This window comes from Hippocampus comes, unplaced genomic scaffold, assembly GCF_001891065.2.
Source record: "Hippocampus comes isolate QL1 unplaced genomic scaffold, H_comes_QL1_v1.1 scaffold36, whole genome shotgun sequence".
Lineage (NCBI taxonomy): Eukaryota > Metazoa > Chordata > Actinopteri > Syngnathiformes > Syngnathidae > Hippocampus > Hippocampus comes.
The window spans coordinates 2,906,661-2,927,281 of NW_017805695.1; the positions used below are offsets into that span (position 1 = coordinate 2,906,661).

The window sequence follows — 20,621 nt, forward strand, 5'->3', positions numbered from 1 at the left end:
AGGCACATGGATGGGACTTGCAGTGGATCTCATCGTCGGAGGCACATGCCGATATTTTCAAAAAATAATGTTACAATTTGGAAACAACTCAAATTTAGAGTCCAGGGGATAGATTTATTGAACGGAGTCAATTTTTAACTGCCTTTCGCGTATGTGATAATAATAAGATGCGATGTAAATGACAGTGTTTTGTCTTTTAAGCCTCGATTACTGCAATTAATGATGTGTTTTACCCGTTCGCTATTCTGACCGAGATTCGTGAAGAAATCCATTCTACATAGGAGTCTGCCCTCTTTTTCTCTCCTGGCGGAGTGGTCGCGTGGGCGCTTGAGCCAATTGAAATTGATTGACGGATTTTCCGTACAATGAAAGCGCAGCCGGGATTTCTCAGCTCAAGCTACAGCCAATCACCGCGCGCAATGGGCGGAACTCCAGTCCAAACTTTACGCGGCGCCATCGGCTGAAAACTAAACCGAGATGGAATCTCCCAGTCTGAACCGGTTTCAACCGGTTGCGAGTTAGTTGCTTGAGAGAGGAAAGGAGGCGCAGGCACACAACCTCTATACCGCCCCGCTGGAAATTTAATAAGAGTAACGCATTTATTAGGTTTGTGAATCAACGTTTGTTTTGTTTCGTTAAAATGTCTTGGAATGACGGATTGCTGGCTTTGCCTTGATAGTAGTTTTGGGATCCAATCAGTGGTTATTAGCAGTCAGACATCCCTCGCTGCTGGAGCTGGAGATAGTCAACGCTGCAGAAATAGGAAAGCTTTTCTTATCAACTGTGATTTCAAGTGTTCACTATATCTTGTGCGTTCTGTAGCTAACGCCGCACTTTTCAATCAGAGCCTCGGACTATAGGTACGTAAATTGGAGTGAAGCGCAAAGCGCCAAGTTGTCGTTAGGCTGACTGTATTCTATACCTGTGCCGGGCATAGCTAGCGGATATTGTATTGTTTTAGGTCATGTTTGCAGAGCTTTTCATTGTGCTCACTAAACGGCTCTTAAATCACATTGATAACATACTTTGTGTAATCAAATAGCCACGCGCGGGACTAGCGTGTGCTGTGTAGCGACGGTGGAAGTCACGCGTGTTGCCCGAAATTTGTTTGAACTTGGTTTGAAAGCAACGTAGTGTGATTGAATCCACGCCTCTCCCAGCTCGCCAGCATCACTCGTGTACGTGATGGCAGCGGATGTCAAGTTGGTGTTGCTAGGCATTCAGTTGCTCGCCACTGTTAGCCTTCTCTTTGTCACGTGTCACGCGTACGCAGCGTACCATCTTAAAAGCACAAACTGTAAATTTTTAGGTAAGAGCAAGGGACAGTACCAAAACTCCTTTCACGTTCCGCTGAGCAAATCGGTGGCGCTGAGTGGCTTGTGGTGGGAGGGGTTGTACCACGCCATTGCTGGACCACATGGGAACTGTTAGCCACGCCAGAGCTTCACAAAATAGACCTTCAGGGCAATTTAATGTTTCGCTTTTTGTGTGTCAAGTTGTGCACAGTGAATGCTGACATGGCTGAAACTGCTGCTCGTTAATTGCTCACTTTTGTTAGTTGGACTTTGGATGTGTTAGCTTGGTTTCTTCGAGATGTAAACAAAGTGACGTCGACTTTTGTATCCGACACGTGACTTGGTTAACTACTTAATCAAACAACTATGTTAAGGTAACCGTTTTGGTCTGTACTGTTGCACTTTGTACAGTTTGTTGGGTGCTATAATTTCACTTTGCCCTGCCCATCGTGACTAGAACTTTTCTAAACCTGACAGTTTGATGTCCTTTTGAATGCTTTCAGACATGTTGCCTGGTTGTTGACAGATAGTGGGTTGAGTGGATGTTGTAGTTTCATTGTCAGCTGTTTGGAATTGTTTCAAAACATGGTGCACATGACTTTGCCTGTTGAATGAGTTCGGTGCTTCCATAACCCCCCCTCTCTTTCCTGTCGTTGTTGCAGAGCTCTATGCCAGCAATTATGACAATGTTAGCAGACCATGCAGCACAGCAGCTGCTGGACTTCAACCAGAAACTGGATATCAACCTGCTGGATAATGTGGTGAACTGTTTATATCATGGGGTGGGACCACAGGTAAATTATGTTGCAAATACATTTTAAAAAATAATTTCCGTGGCCTAATATTTTTCTGAATTTCACAGCTCAAGTCTAAATCTCTACACTTCTGTACCTCAACACATTATATCCCCCTCTCTTGTAAATTGGAATTCTTTAGTGTCTTGAATAATTCTCTTGCAGCAAAGGATGGCGCAAGAAGTCTTGACACACCTCAAAGAACACCCAGATGCTTGGACAAGAGTGGACACCATCCTGGAGTTCTCCCAGAATATGAACACCAAAGTAAGCCGTCTTCAGTGATTTATTTTAAATGTGGGAATTTGGCACATACCAGCAGAGACCAAATTGGTGAATACACAAAGTACAGTAATGTACAATGTAGGCATGTAGTCAAACACAATCTACTTTTGTACACTAATTGACCAATATTTAGTTCAATGGTCGAAACATTTTTTTCCTAGGGAGACTGGAAATCTTAGTTATCCATTCTAGTGTCAAACTGTCACCACCATAAAAACTTTAAAAACTGTACAGGCAATGTTTCATGGAACATAACTTTCTGAACAGCCATTCAAGTATAAAAGTAATCAATACGTAGAATAAAACTATTCACTCTGTCACATTTAAAGCATGGGAGGGTTTGTGAAGACATTCCACTACATACTAGGTACTATTTCCACAAGACAAGAGTTTGGTACACATACAGACATTTGTTTAGGCTGTCGCCCCCTGTGTGGGCGTTGACCATGGCAATATATGAACAGGGGAATCATTTTGGACAGTTTAGAATTTCTTTGATGTCTTTGTGGTTGATAAGGCTTCACAGCCATGTGTCGATCGTTCTGGTATTCATCTTTGTTGGTACTAAATCTATTAGACTTTGACTCACAGCTCTCTATCTGGTCATTCATAGTATAGTGAGCATTGAAGACAAAATGAAAAGAGCGAGCAGAAGTTCGGACGGAACTGAACAGAAGTGTATGCTACTATTGTTGCCATGCTACTGCTATAGTGAATATGTACGCATGATCCTCATCATGTTAGGCTTTTTGATTTTTCTGGGAGCCTTCGGTGGTGGCCAAAGAAAGATGTTTGTCTCACGGGACATCACAGAGAAGATGGCTTGACAATTGAAGTATTTTTTTCATCGGTATTTTGTTTGATATTGATTTTAAAGGCCTTTCAATTTGGAAAAGTCACTATTGTTTATTCAGCAGTGTGACTGTGTTATTGTGGGAGCATTTTGGACCCACTGGAAGTAGAGGAAGACTCCTGGAAATATTTGCAGCATCTGCTTTGCTAGTGTGGCCTCAGTCTTCTTGAAGAGAAAAAAAGGAATTCATCAAGATCAGAACATCCATCCCTCCATTTCCTGTACAGTTGTCCTCATTAGGTTCACTGATGAGCTCAGGCATATCCCAGCTAACCTTTGGGTGAGAGGCAGGGGACATCCTGGAATGGTCACCAGCCAATTGCAGGGCACATAGACAATCATTTACACTCACATGCACACCTTTGGTAGTCGGAGGATCTGGCGGAAACCTATGCAAACATAGAATATCAGCATCAGTGGCAACATTTGCTCACACTTCTTTGCCAAAACTGCTCCAAATCATGTCACAGATACTAAACATCCAGTAGTTACCAGAAATGCTGCTATCGGCCTTTTGGGAACATCCGTGACCTGTTATCTTCTAGTCTTTTCATCAACGTTGGAGGGATGTCCATTTCTTGGCATTGTCACTGTTGTGCTATCTGTTCTCCACTTGATGATGACTGTCTTCACTGATTTCTATGCTATAGTTAATTTCTTGGAGATTAATTTGTACCCCTTTGACTGATGCCTTTGTGCAGTGCTCCCTGTGGACAATGTCAGGAAAATCCGAATAGAACTTCTGAACTTTATTTGGGATTAATCATAGGTGCCTTAAATGTTGGCAGGTGTGTACTGACTCCTATTTAGCATGAGCATGAATGTGGATGGTTAATTCTGAACACCGCCAGATCTCCAATTTCAGAAGAGGTTTCTCACACTTGTGCAACCACATTTATCTTGTTTATTTTTTCTTAACCTCTTAAGAGATTTCTGGTCACATTTAATGGTGGAAAAGGTTTGAAATAATTCATTTTGGTTTACTTTTTTTAAATAACATTAACCTACCAATGTGATTTTTTTTTTTTTCCAGCTTGAGGCATCTTTAATTTATCTATATTGATGCACTTTTTCACACCGCAGATTTTTTTTGTCTCATCAAGGATTCACTTGAAAGTTGTAAGAAAAAAAGTGATGAATTCATTTCCTTTCTATTTTACTGATGAAAATTCATGCAAACTGTAAAGTTACAACATTTGTGGAATGCTGTAATCAATAACATTGAGACAAAATATTGCTCAACCAAAATAACTGGCAGCATATTGGGGGGAAAAAAACCCAACCAAGCAAAAAGCATGTTTTGGCTCTTCAATATAAATACTCCCTGTGGACAATGTCAGGAAAATCCGAATAGAACTTCTGAACTTTATTTGGGATTAATCATAGGTGCCTTAAATGTTGGCAGGTGTGTACTGACTCCTATTTAGCATGAGCATGAATGTGGATGGTTAATTCTGAACACCGCCAGATCTCCAATTTCAGAAGAGGTTTCTCACACTTGTGCAACCACATTTATCTTGTTTATTTTTTCTTAACCTCTTAAGAGATTTCTGGTCACATTTAATGGTGGAAAAGGTTTGAAATAATTCATTTTGGTTTACTTTTTTTAAATAACATTAACCTACCAATGTGATTTTTTTTTTTTTCCAGCTTGAGGCATCTTTAATTTATCTATATTGATGCACTTTTTCACACCGCAGATTTTTTTTGTCTCATCAAGGATTCACTTGAAAGTTGTAAGAAAAAAAGTGATGAATTCATTTCCTTTCTATTTTACTGATGAAAATTCATGCAAACTGTAAAGTTACAACATTTGTGGAATGCTGTAATCAATAACATTGAGACAAAATATTGCTCAACCAAAATAACTGGCAGCATATTGGGGGGAAAAAAACCCAACCAAGCAAAAAGCATGTTTTGGCTCTTCAATATAAATAAAATAATAATAATAATGATAATAATTTAAAATTAAATAAATAAAATAATTTATTATTAATAATAAATTAATACAAACATTACCAAATGTGCATGTACTTCAGTACAAGCAGCTCAAAAAGTGCTTTGCTGATTTTTAATGTCTGTAAACATCAAATGGTAATAAAATACTTCTTCTGTATCAGCAGCACAGCAATTCAATCTTCAACAAATTATAAAGGCTCACCTGAGTTACATGAATGTATAGTTCTGTACTTATGACTCAATTGTGTTTTAAAACTAAGAAAAAAACTTCATCTGGCTCCATCTTACAAAAATACCACCTTGACTTCAGACTAAATGCTTGTCACAGAATCTAATTGACAAAACATAACAATTCATTTTAAAAGTGTTTTCAACAGGTCAGTGCTACAAAAAATTCCCCCAAAAATCAGGCCACTATAAAATGTCAATGCAGGTCAATTCAAATGTGCTTAGCTTGTCAGTCCTTATCAACATGCTCAGATAATGGTGTGGTGCGTTGTGCAGTGACAATATGTCCTGCAGTCTAAAACTCGTTCTCCAGCAACAGTGGTACCTGGACTTCTGTTTTGGTTTGGTTGTAGAATGTCTGCATCCTTGTATTGGTAAAATAGCGTTAGGATGGCAGGGGGTACCTGTGCTCCAATGTAAGTAGCAATGGTCCAAGCAAAGGTCCCTAATTTTCCACGATGGAAAAGGGATGTAAATGTTTGAAAATAAATGCCGAGATAGCCTTTATAATTCGCTTCACCTTTTCTGATGAGGCAAGCAAATTTCGGATTGCTTCCTCGATTATCCTCTGGTCGGTAGCGCCACTGGTCTACAGCAACAACAGCGAGCCGTCTCCCAGACTCCTCTGCATGATGGAATTGACTTGCTTGACTTAACATGTTTGCTGTGTTGCTGAAAAGGTTGAGATTGGTCGAAGCCCACATTATAGGGCTTTGCATTAATTGTTTGTATCTCGGGCTTTGGCACTCACGCCGTATATATGGTGCTGTGTAAATTAAATACATGGAGTTTACTTTTCAAGTCAAAGGCTCACCTCACTACAGAACTCCATGTATGAAAAGGTGACCGTGGCTGGGTTTTGACATTTCTGCAAGCACAATTTAAAAGATTTGTCATTGGTGTCATATTGGTACCAGTTCCTGTTCTGTTCCAAACCATTCATAGTGCTCAACCCTCCATTACCTTGGTTCATCTTGGGATAAAGACACATTTATAGCTGTACCTTCTCGCCTATGAGAATCACCCTTGCAATTCATGGATTTTCTTATTTTCTGCCTGGTCTGTTATGATGCTAGGAGAAACAGAAGTCTTGAATACTCTCATCTTACTGCATACAAAATGATAGAACATCTACGTACATGAAAGATTAGGTTCTGTCAACTTTTTACCTCCAAAATAAATTAGCACATGCTTTTCCATTTTATTCATGCGTTTCCAAAAGTTTGCACAAAACGGTCATGTTTGCTGTATCTTGTACCTCTCTTTGTTCCAGTACTATGCTCTTCAGATCTTGGAAACTGTTATCAAAACAAGATGGAAAATTCTTCCCCGGAATCAATGTGAAGGTACATTTTTATTCTACTTTTTACATATGATGCTGTCAAAACATTCTAAAAACCTCCAATCATATCCCAGTTATGTTTGCCGTTGCACAGTATCTTCTCAGTGGTTTCCAGCTTGCCAAGCCAATGCTATATGGGTGATACCATTGCTGGTCTCTCATTGATCCAGAAGATGTTTTTTTTCCTTCATTATTATTTTTTAAATTGACCTTGAGATTTCCTTATTTCTGGCTGTAGGTGCATGAATACATTTTGTGGCAAATCCAATGAATGGTGACTGGGAAGAATGCCTTTTCCCACCTTGTGGAAAAGTATTGGCTTTTTTTTCATCTCCACTTGCTTCATCCAGCGACATTGATATAGAAATTCAATGTTCCTGCTGGCCTGAAAAAGCAATGTGAGGGAGCTGAAAATAGTTTTTAAAACACTCTGTTTACACTGGCACATTGCCTGAGTAAATGTAATTTCTATTAAACAAGCAATTCAAAACCCGCAACATTGTTAGAACAACTAGTTGATTATTTGTGAATGGAGAAGCGTAGTTTGTATTGAAGGATGTTAGCGGCAGGCAACTTTTATGTCAGGCTATTTTTATGTCACTTTTTATTGGAATAAGTTGACAGTGTTTGTACTATCTCTATTTTCCAGGGATAAAAAAGTATGTTGTCGGTCTCATTATTAAGACGTCATCTGATGCTGCAAATGTGGAGGTATGTAACACTGTTTTGTATCATGTTCTATTCAAAAAGTGGAATTTAGACTCATTTAAATGATGAATTTAGTCTAGTCTGGGGGAAGTATAAGACAGAAATATACATGTATATTGTTCCTTGACACAGCTCAACTCCTCTCAGCTTTATCAGTACGGCCTTAATACAGGGATTTTTCACAGAAGATAATGAATTTATGACTGCTCTGTTATGTCTGTCTACATGTGTTTCTGCGCCGTCTACGTCCAATTCGTTGCTTAAAAGTAAAAGCAGAGATCAGGGTCCCCCAAGTCAAGCCGTCAAGAGTCCCAGCTAGTCCAGCTGGTTTTAGATGTCTCCCTCCTCCGACACACTTGATTCAAATGATCAGCATCTCTGTCAGGATTCTCCAATGCCTACTAATGAACGGATCATTTTTATTAAACTGTGTTGGAGGAGGGAGACATCCAAAACGGTCTGGACAGGGGCTCTCGAGGACCGCACTTGGGCACCCCATGCATAGATGCTTTTTAGCATTAAGCTTAAGGGACTGTAAGGCGGTTTTCAATCCGCAAAGTGTAATTCTGTTTGTTTAGTTTTACCATAAACTTGACATGAGAGTCATTTAACAGCATGAATATTCTTTTTTTGAATAATTGTTCACTTGTGCATCTGTCAAACTGTGGCTTCTTGTGAAGTGAGTTGAGTCGATCCCACCATACAATGCTTGTGTCTCAAGGCTGCGCTTGCAAGTTAGTTAAAAAAAAAAAAAACATGGTCGGATGTTGGCTCATCTCAAAACTCCTAATTCAAGTCATTATGTATCTCAAGACACTGGGGTCTCGCAGTGGTGTTTTTGTTAGCCCTCCCCCAACTTACAACAACCATATAAAATCATCTGGTGGTACTCACAGCCTTGAATAGTCCTGGTTAACAAATTGCCAAGGCCAAATATTGTCAGTATTGTTGCCTTTGAAACAATCCAAGATCTGATTTGTTGTCCATTTGAACTTTTTAGAAAGAAAAGGTCTACATTGGAAAGCTGAACATGATTCTTGTTCAGGTAAGTCTTCAAAGAATATTTGAAATGATGGGATGATGAAATGTGTACAGGAATGGCCAGAAAATGTTTCCATTATGTGTCTGTTTCAGGGGTAGTGATAAAATGGATGGCGGGTTCACTCTGTTGCTGCGTTATAATATGTGACCATAACTTGAACATTACTTGTACATATCATTTTGTGTGTGTAGATCTTGAAGCAGGAGTGGCCCAAGCACTGGCCCACGTTCATCAGCGACATTGTCGGAGCAAGCCGAACCAGTGAGAGTCTTTGTCAGAACAACATGGTCATTCTCAAACTGCTTAGCGAGGAGGTCTTTGATTTCTCCAGTGGCCAGATGACCCAGGTCAAAGCGAAACATCTGAAAGACAGGTTAGTAGAGCATTGTACTTAAAAAGACAACCCCGACTATCTGTTGTATGTAGCCCACAATAATGGCCTTGTGTTTCTTTCAGTATGTGCAATGAATTCTCCCAGATATTCCAGCTTTGCCAGTTTGTTATGGTATTTAATTCCCAGTCCCTTATCATATCATTTGGTTTCCAGAGTGTTTCTCTTATAAATCTTATCATCTTGTATCGCAGGAAAATTCCCAGAATGCCCCCCTGGTTCATGCTACTCTGGAGACCCTCTTACGTTTCCTTAACTGGATTCCTTTGGGCTATATCTTTGAAACCAAGCTAATCAGCACATTAGTGTATAAGGTAGGCATGCGCAGAGTGATGGAGTGAGTGAGTGAATGAATGAATGTAAGACTTGATCATACAGTATTATCAAACAGGTCTTACGCAGCAAAGTAACTTTTCTAACGGTTTTTAGTTCCTGAACGTGCCCATGTTCCGGAACGTGACACTGAAGTGTTTGACAGAAATTGCCGGAGTAAGTGTCAGCCAGTACGAGGAGCAGTTTGTCACACTCTTCACCCTGACGATGTGTCAGCTCATGCAGGTGACCTTCTTGATGGACTCTGATAAGCAAAATCGCATCCTTTTGGCTCATACAAAATAGAACTCTAACCCAACACGTATGTATTTAGATGCTTCCCCCCAACACTAACATCCGGCTGGCCTATGCCAATGGAAAGGATGAGGAGCAGAACTTTATCCAGAACCTCAGTCTGTTCCTCTGTACCTTTCTGAAAGAGCATGGGACACTCATTGAAACACGGATTAGCCTGAGAGATACATTATTGGAGGTAAGTTGCGGGTCAGGAGGAGAGTTGAAGACAATGTATTCGGATCAGGGCATGTACAACAGGTTTATGATATGCCAACTTGATCTTACTGCCCTGCTTCAGGCTCTTCACTACATGCTGCTGGTGTCAGAGGTGGAAGAGACTGAAATCTTTAAAATTTGTCTGGAATATTGGAACCATCTGGCGGCCGAGCTGTACAGAGAGAGTCCGTTCTCTACGTCCACATCCCCGTTGCTGTCTGGCAACCAGCACTTTGACGTGCCGCCACGCAGGCAGCTGTACCTGCCTGTATTGTCCAAGGTACCACTTACTGATTCATTTTAATCCTTGAATCAGTACAAATATATTGCTTGCAATCTTTCAGTCATCATAGAAGTCTTGCTGGCGGTGAAAGCCATCACATATCGTGCCTTTTGGCATTGATCCACATGAGCAAAGTTTCTGTGTGCAAGTGAGCAGATTCTTCTCCTGAGTGTGTGCGCTGACACTATGGCTGAACGATTTTTAAAAATCGAACTCGTGATTACAGATTACGTGATGGTAAAGGTTTTGTGTAATTTATTGATGTATTGCAGCACTCCCTACGACCCACTATTCTGTTGTATCAACAATCTCGCACACAAACACAGTCTCCCTCCTCTCTCATCATGCTCACCAATCAGAAGTGACATGCAATTTCTGACAGGTCCTGGAACCTGGTGCTCGCTAACGGGGCAAAATACTTAGCACTAACACACACACACAGTGCTGAGCCACAAGCTACTAGCTGCAAATGCTAGGTGCCATGGGTAAACATTATCCACCTGCCTGCAGTTCCTCACCTCGAAGTCACAAATCCTGGCCTCCCTGGCGGAAATTAAGGAAAAACAAAACATTGTTATCACTAAAAGCAGACAAGGTGTAGCAACATCAACAGCGGACATCAAATCTGTAAGCAGACACAAAAAAAATCCCCAAATGAATCTATTACATTAGCCAGGATCAGATTGGGAATCTTTGTTGTCGTTAGATTTTAATGTTCTTCATAATCTTGGTTTATTTAACCAGTTAAAATGTTTTTTTTTTTGAATAGGAGAGCCTCTTTCACACAGTATCCTTAGTGTCCTTACATTATTCAATAGCTTTTAATGTTTTGAATTTGATATACATGCGGAATATTGCCCTGAACCTTGATTTGGGGGGGCTTAAGCGAATCTTAATTGATATTTCTGTCAGAAAACTCACCATTCAATCTTTTCCTGAAATCGTTCAGCCCTAGCTTGACATGCCTTCCTGCTCTCAGCATTAAGAGCTGCAATCTGTAACCATCTCATGATTAGGTTTGAGTAACATTGCAAGGATATGATTTGATTTTTGATGCTTTCCAATGCATCTTGCATTTTCTAATTATTGAATTCTGATCAGTTGTAAAAACTGCTCTGCTGTGAGTGGAATAAATCTGCTTTGGTCTACGCGTTTGAGCACAAACTTTGTGCTGCACAAAGCATCATTTCTGACGCAAATATCCATGATTAAATTGTTGTGTAACTCATTCATACATGACTAGTTGTATTTTATTTATTTATTTTGCTGCCACCCTTGCCCAACAGGTTCGTCTGCTGATGGTGAGCAGGATGGCCAAACCAGAGGAAGTACTAGTGGTGGAGAATGACCAAGGGGAGGTGGTCAGAGAGTTTATGAAGGACACAGATTCCATAAACCTCTACAAGAACATGAGAGAAACACTTGGTGGGTCTTCTGTCCATGTCAATTCAGTTCTCTCTTGTAAAGCTCTCTTAAAAACCACTCCTTCCTCCCAAATCACCCTCATAAATATTTACTGTGCACATTGTAACAAAAAAAAATGCTCAAAACTCTTGTAATGTTTAGTTTGATCACTGACTTGTGCAGTTGCTGTAGTTAAATATTAGTGACATTCAGAAGTTTTTCCTTCAATATTTTCTTTTCCTTCCTTGTCTCTAATAGTCAAGATTTGGAACAGGGTATGAAAAAATGTGCTGTATATTTATATTTTGTCCCATTACCATTCTAGACAAGCACTGGCTCCAGCGAAACGCTGATCATAAATGTTGTCTGCTTCTCTGCAGTATACCTGACTCACTTGGACTATGCAGACACAGAGCGTATAATGACTGAGAAGCTTCACAACCAGGTGAATGGCACTGAGTGGTCCTGGAAGAATCTCAACACGTTGTGTTGGGCCATTGGATCTATCAGTGGGGCAATGCATGAAGAGGATGAAAAGAGGTTCTTGGTCACAGTCATAAAGGTATTGTAAGACGTTATAAATGATGTGGGAGATATTAATCAGCAAATAAAGTTGATACAGATTTTCATGGTGTCCACAAAATGCTTCTTGAGTTTGAAGAGGTGTAAGATGCAAATTAATTGTAACATTCTTTCACTTCATTCTTTCTTAGTAGCTACAGATGCATTTTTTTCCTTCAGGTTCATGTGGGTGTCGAAGGGGAGCATTACCAGCCCTCACTTAATGTGCGCCCCTGCAGTTACTCTGCATTAATGCGATAGTCTATCTTTGGACACCCCTCTGTATTCTCTGTAGCATATCTGATGTGATTCTGTGGTATAGTTTTGCATCTCATGCAGAGTTGCACAAAGTGGAGATGTGTCAACTTTACTCTTGAAAGATGTCCCAATCCGTTAGGTTCAGTGAAGTTGCAGGTCACCCGTAGAACACCGAATCGTCTTAACCAGCATGGCCCATCAATTGGTTTGGCTGTTCTTCATCAAGTGCACAATATTGCTGAAAAAGGTCGTCACCACCCACCACTGTCATCAGCTAGTCATGGAAATAATATAAAATACATCGTTGACAAGGGGAATCTATTGACACCATACTCAACAATATGTTTTAATTTGCTTTCGATATCATGAGGAAGTGTTTTTGTGGTCACCCTGTAAACTGACTTGATGAAGAATGTGCGCAGAAAAGGATTTCGGTTGGTTTGCTTCAGCTATGTTAGGTATAATTGTTATAAATGTGACTTGTTTGTCCCAGGATCTGTTGGGTCTGTGTGAACAAAAGCGGGGAAAGGACAACAAGGCCATTATCGCCTCCAACATTATGTACATCGTCGGCCAGTATCCTCGCTTTCTCAGAGCCCACTGGAAGTTCCTCAAAACGGTGGTCAACAAGCTCTTTGAGTTCATGCATGGTGAGATTTTGAGAGTGAACAATATTTAGTCCTGTATCGTGTTTTCACGTAATAATCTGAGCGCTGTTAATGGTCCCTTGTCATCAGAGACCCATGATGGAGTTCAGGACATGGCCTGTGACACATTCATCAAGATTGCCCAGAAGTGTCGACGGCACTTCATCCAGGTACAGGTGGGAGAGGTGATGCCTTTTATTGACGAGATCCTCAACAACATCAACACCATCATCTGTGATCTGCAGCCACAGCAGGTCAGTTCAGAGATGCGCTTCTGTTTCACAGGTGCAGTACAGAAAGACGGTCATCGCGTTCAACTCGTCTGTTCACCTAATCTCGTTTGTGTTCAAGGTGCACACGTTCTATGAAGCTGTCGGTTATATGATCGGCGCACAGACAGACCAGGCTGTACAGGAGCATCTTATCGAGAAATACATGTTGCTCCCAAATCAAGTTTGGGACAGTATCATTCAGCAGGCCACCAAGGTAACTTTCACGGTCTCTTTCGAGTATTGTATTTCAACATAGTGTGAGTATGACGTACACGTAAACCTACATGCACATTTGCGTTTGACATGTTTTCCTATCCATGCGCCTTCATTCAGCATGTTGAACATTTGAACGTCATCCTAAATGTATGACCACAGGGAATCATATTTTGTGACGCACTATTTGAAGACTTGAGTCGTGCTGTTGATTTTCTGTTGAATTCACATGAATCCAATTTCTCTGCTTTCTCCTGCCGCATCCACATTCAGAATGTGGACATTTTGAAGGATCCAGAGACTGTGAAACAACTGGGCAGCATCCTAAAGACCAATGTCAGAGCCTGTAAGGCTGTTGGACACCCATTTGTCATCCAACTGGGACGGATTTACCTCGACATGCTCAATGTGTACAAGTGCCTCAGCGAGAACATATCTGCTGCCATTCAGACAAATGGTATGGGAGGTGTGTGTTCATTATGGCATTTATGTGATTGGACTTTGGACATATTTGAGGAGTATCCAAATTCAACGTGGTGATTGAGTCGTCATACTTTCTTCTTTTTTTTTTTTTTAAAAGATCTTAGAGTAACTATTATTTTAGGTAATGGCACAGCAACTAATTTGCTGTTTGTTCTTATTTAGGATAAGTAATTAATCAGACATTTCGCCCATTACTAGCTCACTTTAAACCGATTCAACAGTTTCGAGGAAAAGACCTCAAGGCAGAGATTTCCTTTAAAAATTAATGTCCTTGTTTACATATAATGGGGACCGTGGAGGGGGGAACAGTTCATTTAAAGCAGGTGTTCTCCCCTGCACCTTCTAAAAGTCAAGTGCATATTACAAGTAGAACAAAATTGTGGATATGCACAGGTATACAGGTGATACATGCGATTAATTTCCCTCTGGCATTAATAGAGTGCACAGCGAGCGTAAGCTGTAGAGAAAATGGATGAATTTATCTTTCATAGCCACTCATTTAACAGCACGCTTGTTAGAATTGAGATAATTACGCCCTCTGCTGGTTCCCTCTAATCCATGAAATCAATTATGCCAACTTTGCTTCAAGACAGTTCAGCTACATGACAAAATGAAAATTGATTTTTCATATAAATTTTAAGTTTAAAAGGATGTTAGTATTCCTTGAGAAGCTAAATAATAGCAAACACTTTAGGTAATGGTGGTTGAAGAGTCTTAAGCCGCTTTTCCATTGTACATTGTACCAGTTCCACCCGAGGGGTCGTGTCTCCCTTACACTATTCCCAAGACCGTGTGGTTACAATGGAACCACTCTTCAGAACCTCCTCCGAGGTGGTTCTAAAATGCAGGCTGAGTAGGGACGTGAGAGCTCTGTCATCTGATTGGCTGACAGAAACGGCGTGGCAAGTAGCTCCACTGCACATGCATGTCCTGCGAGACAAGAGCCGCCTGTCGGCCCCTGCCAAGTCCTGGAAATACAAGATATATAGTTCACACAATTGTGTTTTACAGCAACACTTAACCATACTTAGAATTTTATTTGTATCAATGGATGAAATAGAGAAGCTTGTGGTAAAAAAAAAAAACATAAAATTGCCAGCACATGCAGCGTTCACTTGAATGAAAAGGCCTCCAGCACAGGCTAGAGCCTTGGCGGTCCTCCGGCCGCCGAAGGGTAACAACGATGAGCTGGAGACAGAACTCGAAGAGGCGGTCACGTAAATGAGAGTGTGACTAAGACAGAGTTCTCCATATTCGATATGGATGAGAGCTCTATCTTAAGTGAATAGACCCGGCAAGCAGTGCGCGTTGCTTGCAAAAAAAAAAAAAAAGCTTCACCATTTCATCCATTGCTACATCTGAAATTGTCAGTATGGTTACACATTGTTGTAAATGTTGTACTGTGTATAGTGTATTTTTGTCTTGGTGGCGGGCGGCTGTGTCTCTCGCTTAAACCCGGAAATTTTATGGCAGAAACTTGCACACTGTGAATATGCACTGTGCAGTGGAGGCTTGCACATTTCAGTTGATTCCACTCCAATTGATTGGCACCTGTTATAATGGAAACGCAACGGAAAGGCCTGTGCGGTGTGGTGTCAGGCCGTTCTGGAACCTGTAGTGGAAAAGCGTTTTTCGAGGTCAGTAGTGTGGTGGAGCTACCAAAAGGCAAATCCAGGCACCAGAATCTTTCCCTTGTGAATTTGGTTGTACGATGTGTTTGACATGTTGCTCTGTGTGTGCAGGTGAGATGGTGACCAAGCAGCCTCTGATCAGGAGCATGAGAACTGTGAAACGAGAGACCTTGAAATTGATTTCGGGCTGGGTCAGCCGATCTAATGATCCGCAGATGGTGAGAAACTGTCATGAAATCATTACTGAAAACAATGAGGACTCTACACCGACTCGCCTTAACTCTGCAGTTTCTTGATGTACTTGGTGCAGCGTCTCTTTTGAGCCATCCTGTCCATTGCAGGTCGGAGAGAATTTTGTCCCTCCGCTGCTAGACGCTGTCCTCATCGACTATCAACGCAACGTCCCAGCTGCCCGAGAGCCTGAGGTTCTGAGCACCATGGCGACTATTGTCAACAAACTGGGGGGACACCTCACCACTGAGATCCCCCAAATCTTTGACGCTGTCTTCGAGTGCACTCTAAACATGATCAACAAGGTATGGTTGGACTTTTGAGATTTTATATCACTTTATTTCAGGCTTTACCTGTCTGCAGGCAGTGAGATGGCTTCGTATCAACTGATGGATTGTAGTCTGCTCTAAAGCTTTAAATTTTCCAAAATTCCCCAACTGAGGACGGTGCTAACTGATGTGTCTCGAGTCCCCTAGCTTTAAAGCAGGGACCACCACCCGAGTCAAGGTGGTGTCAGCTGTTGGTGTGACAGACAGCAAAGATTGCTTTCTGCACAACAGGAAAGGGAGCGGGTCAAACTACATAACATTGTTCTGCGTTCCCAACCAAGGTTATTATAGTTGAATGGAAACTAACTAAAACCAAAGTTTCACAATATTATTTCCCCGAAGGAAATGAAATAGAAACAAGAGTGCTTAAAAAAAACAAAACACAGACAACACTCCATTTTGCAATAGCAAGTATAATTGTAGTGAAAATGTCCTCTGTGTTTTCATCTTCTTTCATCAATAATTTTATATGCATGAGCTTTTGGTGTTTGTTTTGAATTGATTTATTTCAGTGTTACTGTACAGCCGTACAGAAGAAGAAATGTCAGTCTTTTGAGAATTGGCGTTTAATTTATTACACATGATTTAGTGGCCTTTTTTTTAACTCGCACTTGACAAATACTACATATCATATCAACAAAACTAAACCTGTGTTTAGTTTTGTTTTTTTACTCAAAAAAGCAAACTATTAACATCTAACAGACCTACTCTCAGAACGAATCAAATCAACTGGATCGATGAAACAAAAGTCAAACTGAAATAAAAACTATTCTTTATGAACAACCCAAATCTATTATTTTACCCCTGCTCCCAACACCGGTGCCGTCCATGGATGTCCTACGGGTTGATGATCGATGATTCTACCTCTGATATTAGGTCTATGCCTTTATGCCGACTTTTCCAGGCAGTATGATGGCGGCTTAACTGGTTGTAATCGCTGACAGTCACTGACCACTTCATCAGGCACACCAATAAATACATTTGACTGAATTACGACTATGTACTCACTTCTAATGAGAAGGGCGTGATTCAATATTTGGAAAGAGTGAATGAATGAAGCGCACGCATGAAATCTTGAGTGCGTTTGTCGTCGTGTCCTTCAGAACTTTGAAGAGTATCCCGAACACCGAACTCACTTCTTCTACCTGCTGCAAGCCGTCAACTCGCACTGCTTCCCTGCGTTCCTCGCCATCCCCCCTGCCCAGTTCAAACTGGTGCTGGACTCCATCATCTGGGCCTTCAAACACACCATGAGGAATGTTGCTGACACCGGTAATGACACTGGGCCCGACTTACCCTGTGAAAATGTCACCGAGCAAGAATGCTGTATGATGGCACAGTCACAAATGCGGGCACATGGAGACAATAGACCATAGCTGTTGAGCGCGCCTTCAAAGGATGACAGTGCGGAGACTTTGTTGACGTCGAGTGGGTTTTGAAATAGCGCCGTGCAATTGTTTTGTGCTGACCAGGTCTGCAGATTCTCTACACGATGCTTCAGAACGTGGCCCAGGAGGAAGCCGCAGCTCAGAGCTTTTACCAGACGTATTTCTGTGATATCCTCCAACACATCTTCTCCGTGGTCACCGACACATCTCACACTGCCGGTGAGTTTGCCCGCAGCATCGCGACCGCGCTGACGGAATGGAACAATTTGACGATAAATTGTGATCATGATGAGTCTAAGCGTTTCGAATGTTAATTCACCTGATTACTGCATTTAACTTGAAGGGTAAAACATCCGATTCGAATTTAGTTTGAATAACAATTTTCTTCCAAATATGTATTTCATTACTAACAGTGCCACCACTATGAAATGCATCTCTCTCGTCGTAATCATTTTAAGTACTTGTTGTGCGGGGGAGTGCCCAGTTTTACAATTTCCAATGTCACTTTGCGTTTCTAATTTGTATATTTTGGGCATTCCGAATCAACTGCAGTGTGTATGTTTTTCTATGCTCATGTTACTTTTAGTACACTCATGATCATTTTGACCATTTTGGTCATGCCACCGGCAATTGTTATCCCATTTCCTCCCTAGTCCGTTGGTGACATTTGGTGCCTTTTTTTTCCCCCGTTTCTCCTCAGGTCTGACCATGCACGCGTCTATCCTGGCCTACATGTTCAACCTGGTGGAGGAAGGCAAGATTACCACTGTACTGAACCCCGCCTCTCCCGCCAGCAACCAGGTGTTCATTCAGGAGTACGTAGCCAACCTGCTCAAGACGGCCTTCCCTCACCTGCAGGAGTAAGTCCATGTGCAAGCACAGCCCATCTTCTGCTCCGCTCCTCATCTAATGTCAGCTTTTGTATGTTCTCCGTAGTGCTCAGGTGAAGGTGTTTGTAACTGGACTGTTCAGCCTCAACCAGGACATTCCTGCCTTCAAGGAGCACCTTCGGGACTTCCTCGTCCAGATTAAGGTGAGAAAATCTGCAGGATGGCTTTAAGTAGTCAAAGTCACCTTAACGTTGACTAAGGCCGCGTCTTATAAAAATTTTGCTTTGGCACCAGTGAGTGGCATCATTGTGTGCCAGGCCTCCATGTTGAACTGAGGGGAGGAGCCTCATTTCGTCAGGCCAGATCTTTGTCTAAAACAAAAAATGCATTGATCCCACCCGAACTGGACACTACGGTATGGCTGAATGATTGTAGAGCAATAATCTAATTGCGATATATTTTTTTTCTCCTCAAGGTTACGATTGCAATTTAATATGAAATAATTTTTTTCAAGGCTCTCTTCCAATGTTTTTTTTTTCCGAAAACAAACAATAACTTCATTTGTTTTATAATAAGTACATATTAGATGTGTAAATTCTGAGTGAGTTTTTCAGTTAATGGATAAATAAATATAGTAAGTACAAATGATAATAAAATATTCATCGTTTCATTTTCATTCATTCTCCATACTGTTTAACCTCATTAGTAGTTATGGAAAAATAAACCGACCAACCCACTAGAATGAGCCAAGTTGCTTTCTTTGCGATCTGAAAACTGCATTCGACTGCATTGCAATGTTGATTTAAATTCAATTAATTATTCATCCCTAATCTGGAGCCAAATATAAACCTTTGTGTGGGCGTCATTTTGTGGATTTTTTTGGGTGGGTTATATTTGTGGCAGGATTCAGTTCTCATGACTGATAATATAAATTACTTTAACATCTGGCAAGAGAAAATACATTCCCCTGATTGACATTTAAATTTGTATTTCTACGGAAACGCTTTGTTGCTCATTTTCCGAGAGTGTTGGAAAGTTGTCACCAAAGCGTCACATGATTTTAAAAGCAATAAACGGTGCGATTCGCGGGGTGTAACCAGCTGGTGTGTGGCTCCGCAGGAGTTTGCTGGCGAGGACACGACGGACCTGTTCCTGGAGGAGAGGGAAGCGTCGCTTCGTCAGGCTCAGGAAGAGAAACACAAAATCCAAATGTCGGTTCCAGGCATCCTCAACCCGCACGAGATCCCCGAGGAGATGTGCGACTGACTCCCGCTCGCTGGGCCGCCACGTCAAACTGTCCGACTAACTCAACTAACCGCAGCAAAGACAACAAAAGCCAAGAGAGGCACTTCAGCGCGATGACTGACGGGAGGCTCCGCTCCCTCCACGGAGAGGATGCCGGTCGTGCAAAACAACGCCAATAACATGTAAATGAACCGTGGCCCTTTTTACATAATCTACGTTTTGTATGGAGACTTTTTTCCTCTAATCTCTTTCCACAACTTGAGTTTTATCAGTCCGGCTTGCCGCTGAACTGCATGAACAAGTCAACCATCTTGTTTTTGTTCTTTGCTCCACTTCCCCTACTCCCTCCTCCCCATATATTTGTTGATATATAAATATATATATGTGTGTGCTAAATATATATATTTATATACAGTGAGAGAGGTTTCTGTTGATCGGCATCAAGATTTGTAGAGTTGGAAGGTCTTTTTGAGGCACATACACCGCTTGGTGGGAGAATGAATGGAACGGCTAATGAATGAAGGCTTAAAAGATGTCAACATCTTTTCATTGTGATTTGTGCGACACCTGAGTTGTTTGAACACTTTTCTAAGGAACGCAACAATGTGCATATCATCCCAATTGTATAGCATCTTTAATACCATGGGAACATATTTTTTCCTCTTATTCTATTGTTTCTTTTGGTGTGCGTGTGTGCGCGTGTGTATGGGTACTGTCGCGTAGTCGACATCAGGCTTTTGTTTTCCTCTAAGAGGATTGTTGCTCATTTGCGAGCCTCCATGAATGAGACGTTTTAAAGTGGCAGAGGTATTTATGGGTTCTTGGTTGACGGCTTTCAACGTGTTCGGTTGTGCTCATTTAGATTGTTTACCACGCAGTAGTGCTTCAAGACACTACCTGTAGAGCAAAATGACAAATAATAAATCGGGTTTACATTTAATTTTGTATTTTTGCCTTTTTCATCCATACGTGTTGAGTTCTGTTCAAATAAACAATTAGGCTCAAGAATGTATAAATTCCGAGTAAGTACCCGTCTCGAATGGCAAATCTCCCTTCTCAAGGTGTTACATTTGTTGTGAATTTTTTTTTTTTTTTTGAACTGATTAAAGTTTAGAGTTTTACAA

The 20,621-nt window shown here is 41.2% G+C and overlaps 2 protein-coding genes across 4 annotated transcripts in view; one reads left to right on the top strand and one right to left on the bottom strand.

The window, feature by feature from the left end:
- On the top strand, positions 1-20,618 carry xpo1b (exportin 1 (CRM1 homolog, yeast) b). Of its 3 annotated transcripts, none has more exons than XM_019882047.1 (25): positions 1-606; positions 1,958-2,089; positions 2,255-2,356; positions 6,688-6,760; positions 7,406-7,467; positions 8,465-8,509; positions 8,698-8,879; positions 8,963-9,011; positions 9,092-9,211; positions 9,327-9,455; positions 9,544-9,702; positions 9,805-10,002; positions 11,292-11,430; positions 11,790-11,971; positions 12,722-12,878; positions 12,966-13,129; positions 13,227-13,361; positions 13,634-13,817; positions 15,586-15,692; positions 15,816-16,010; positions 17,138-17,306; positions 17,507-17,641; positions 18,123-18,282; positions 18,359-18,455; positions 19,372-20,618. In XM_019882047.1, the coding sequence occupies exons 2-25, from the start codon at positions 1,964-1,966 to the stop codon at positions 19,516-19,518; spliced, it is 3,216 nt and encodes a 1,071-aa protein (XP_019737606.1). In that variant the 5' UTR covers positions 1-606; positions 1,958-1,963; the 3' UTR covers positions 19,519-20,618. The 3 variants fall into 3 exon arrangements, with proteins under 3 accessions (XP_019737606.1, XP_019737605.1, XP_019737604.1); XM_019882046.1 differs by having other exon boundaries at positions 2-860; positions 13,634-13,826; XM_019882045.1 differs by having other exon boundaries at positions 3-606; positions 13,634-13,826.
- pex13 (peroxisomal biogenesis factor 13) overlaps positions 16,393-20,621 on the bottom strand; it is a 21,820-nt gene continuing 17,591 nt past the window's right edge. Inside the window, exon 6 of the mRNA XM_019882052.1 lies at positions 16,393-16,422. The gene's annotated coding sequence lies outside the window, so the exon portion shown is untranslated. The remainder of the gene's footprint in view (positions 16,423-20,621) is intronic.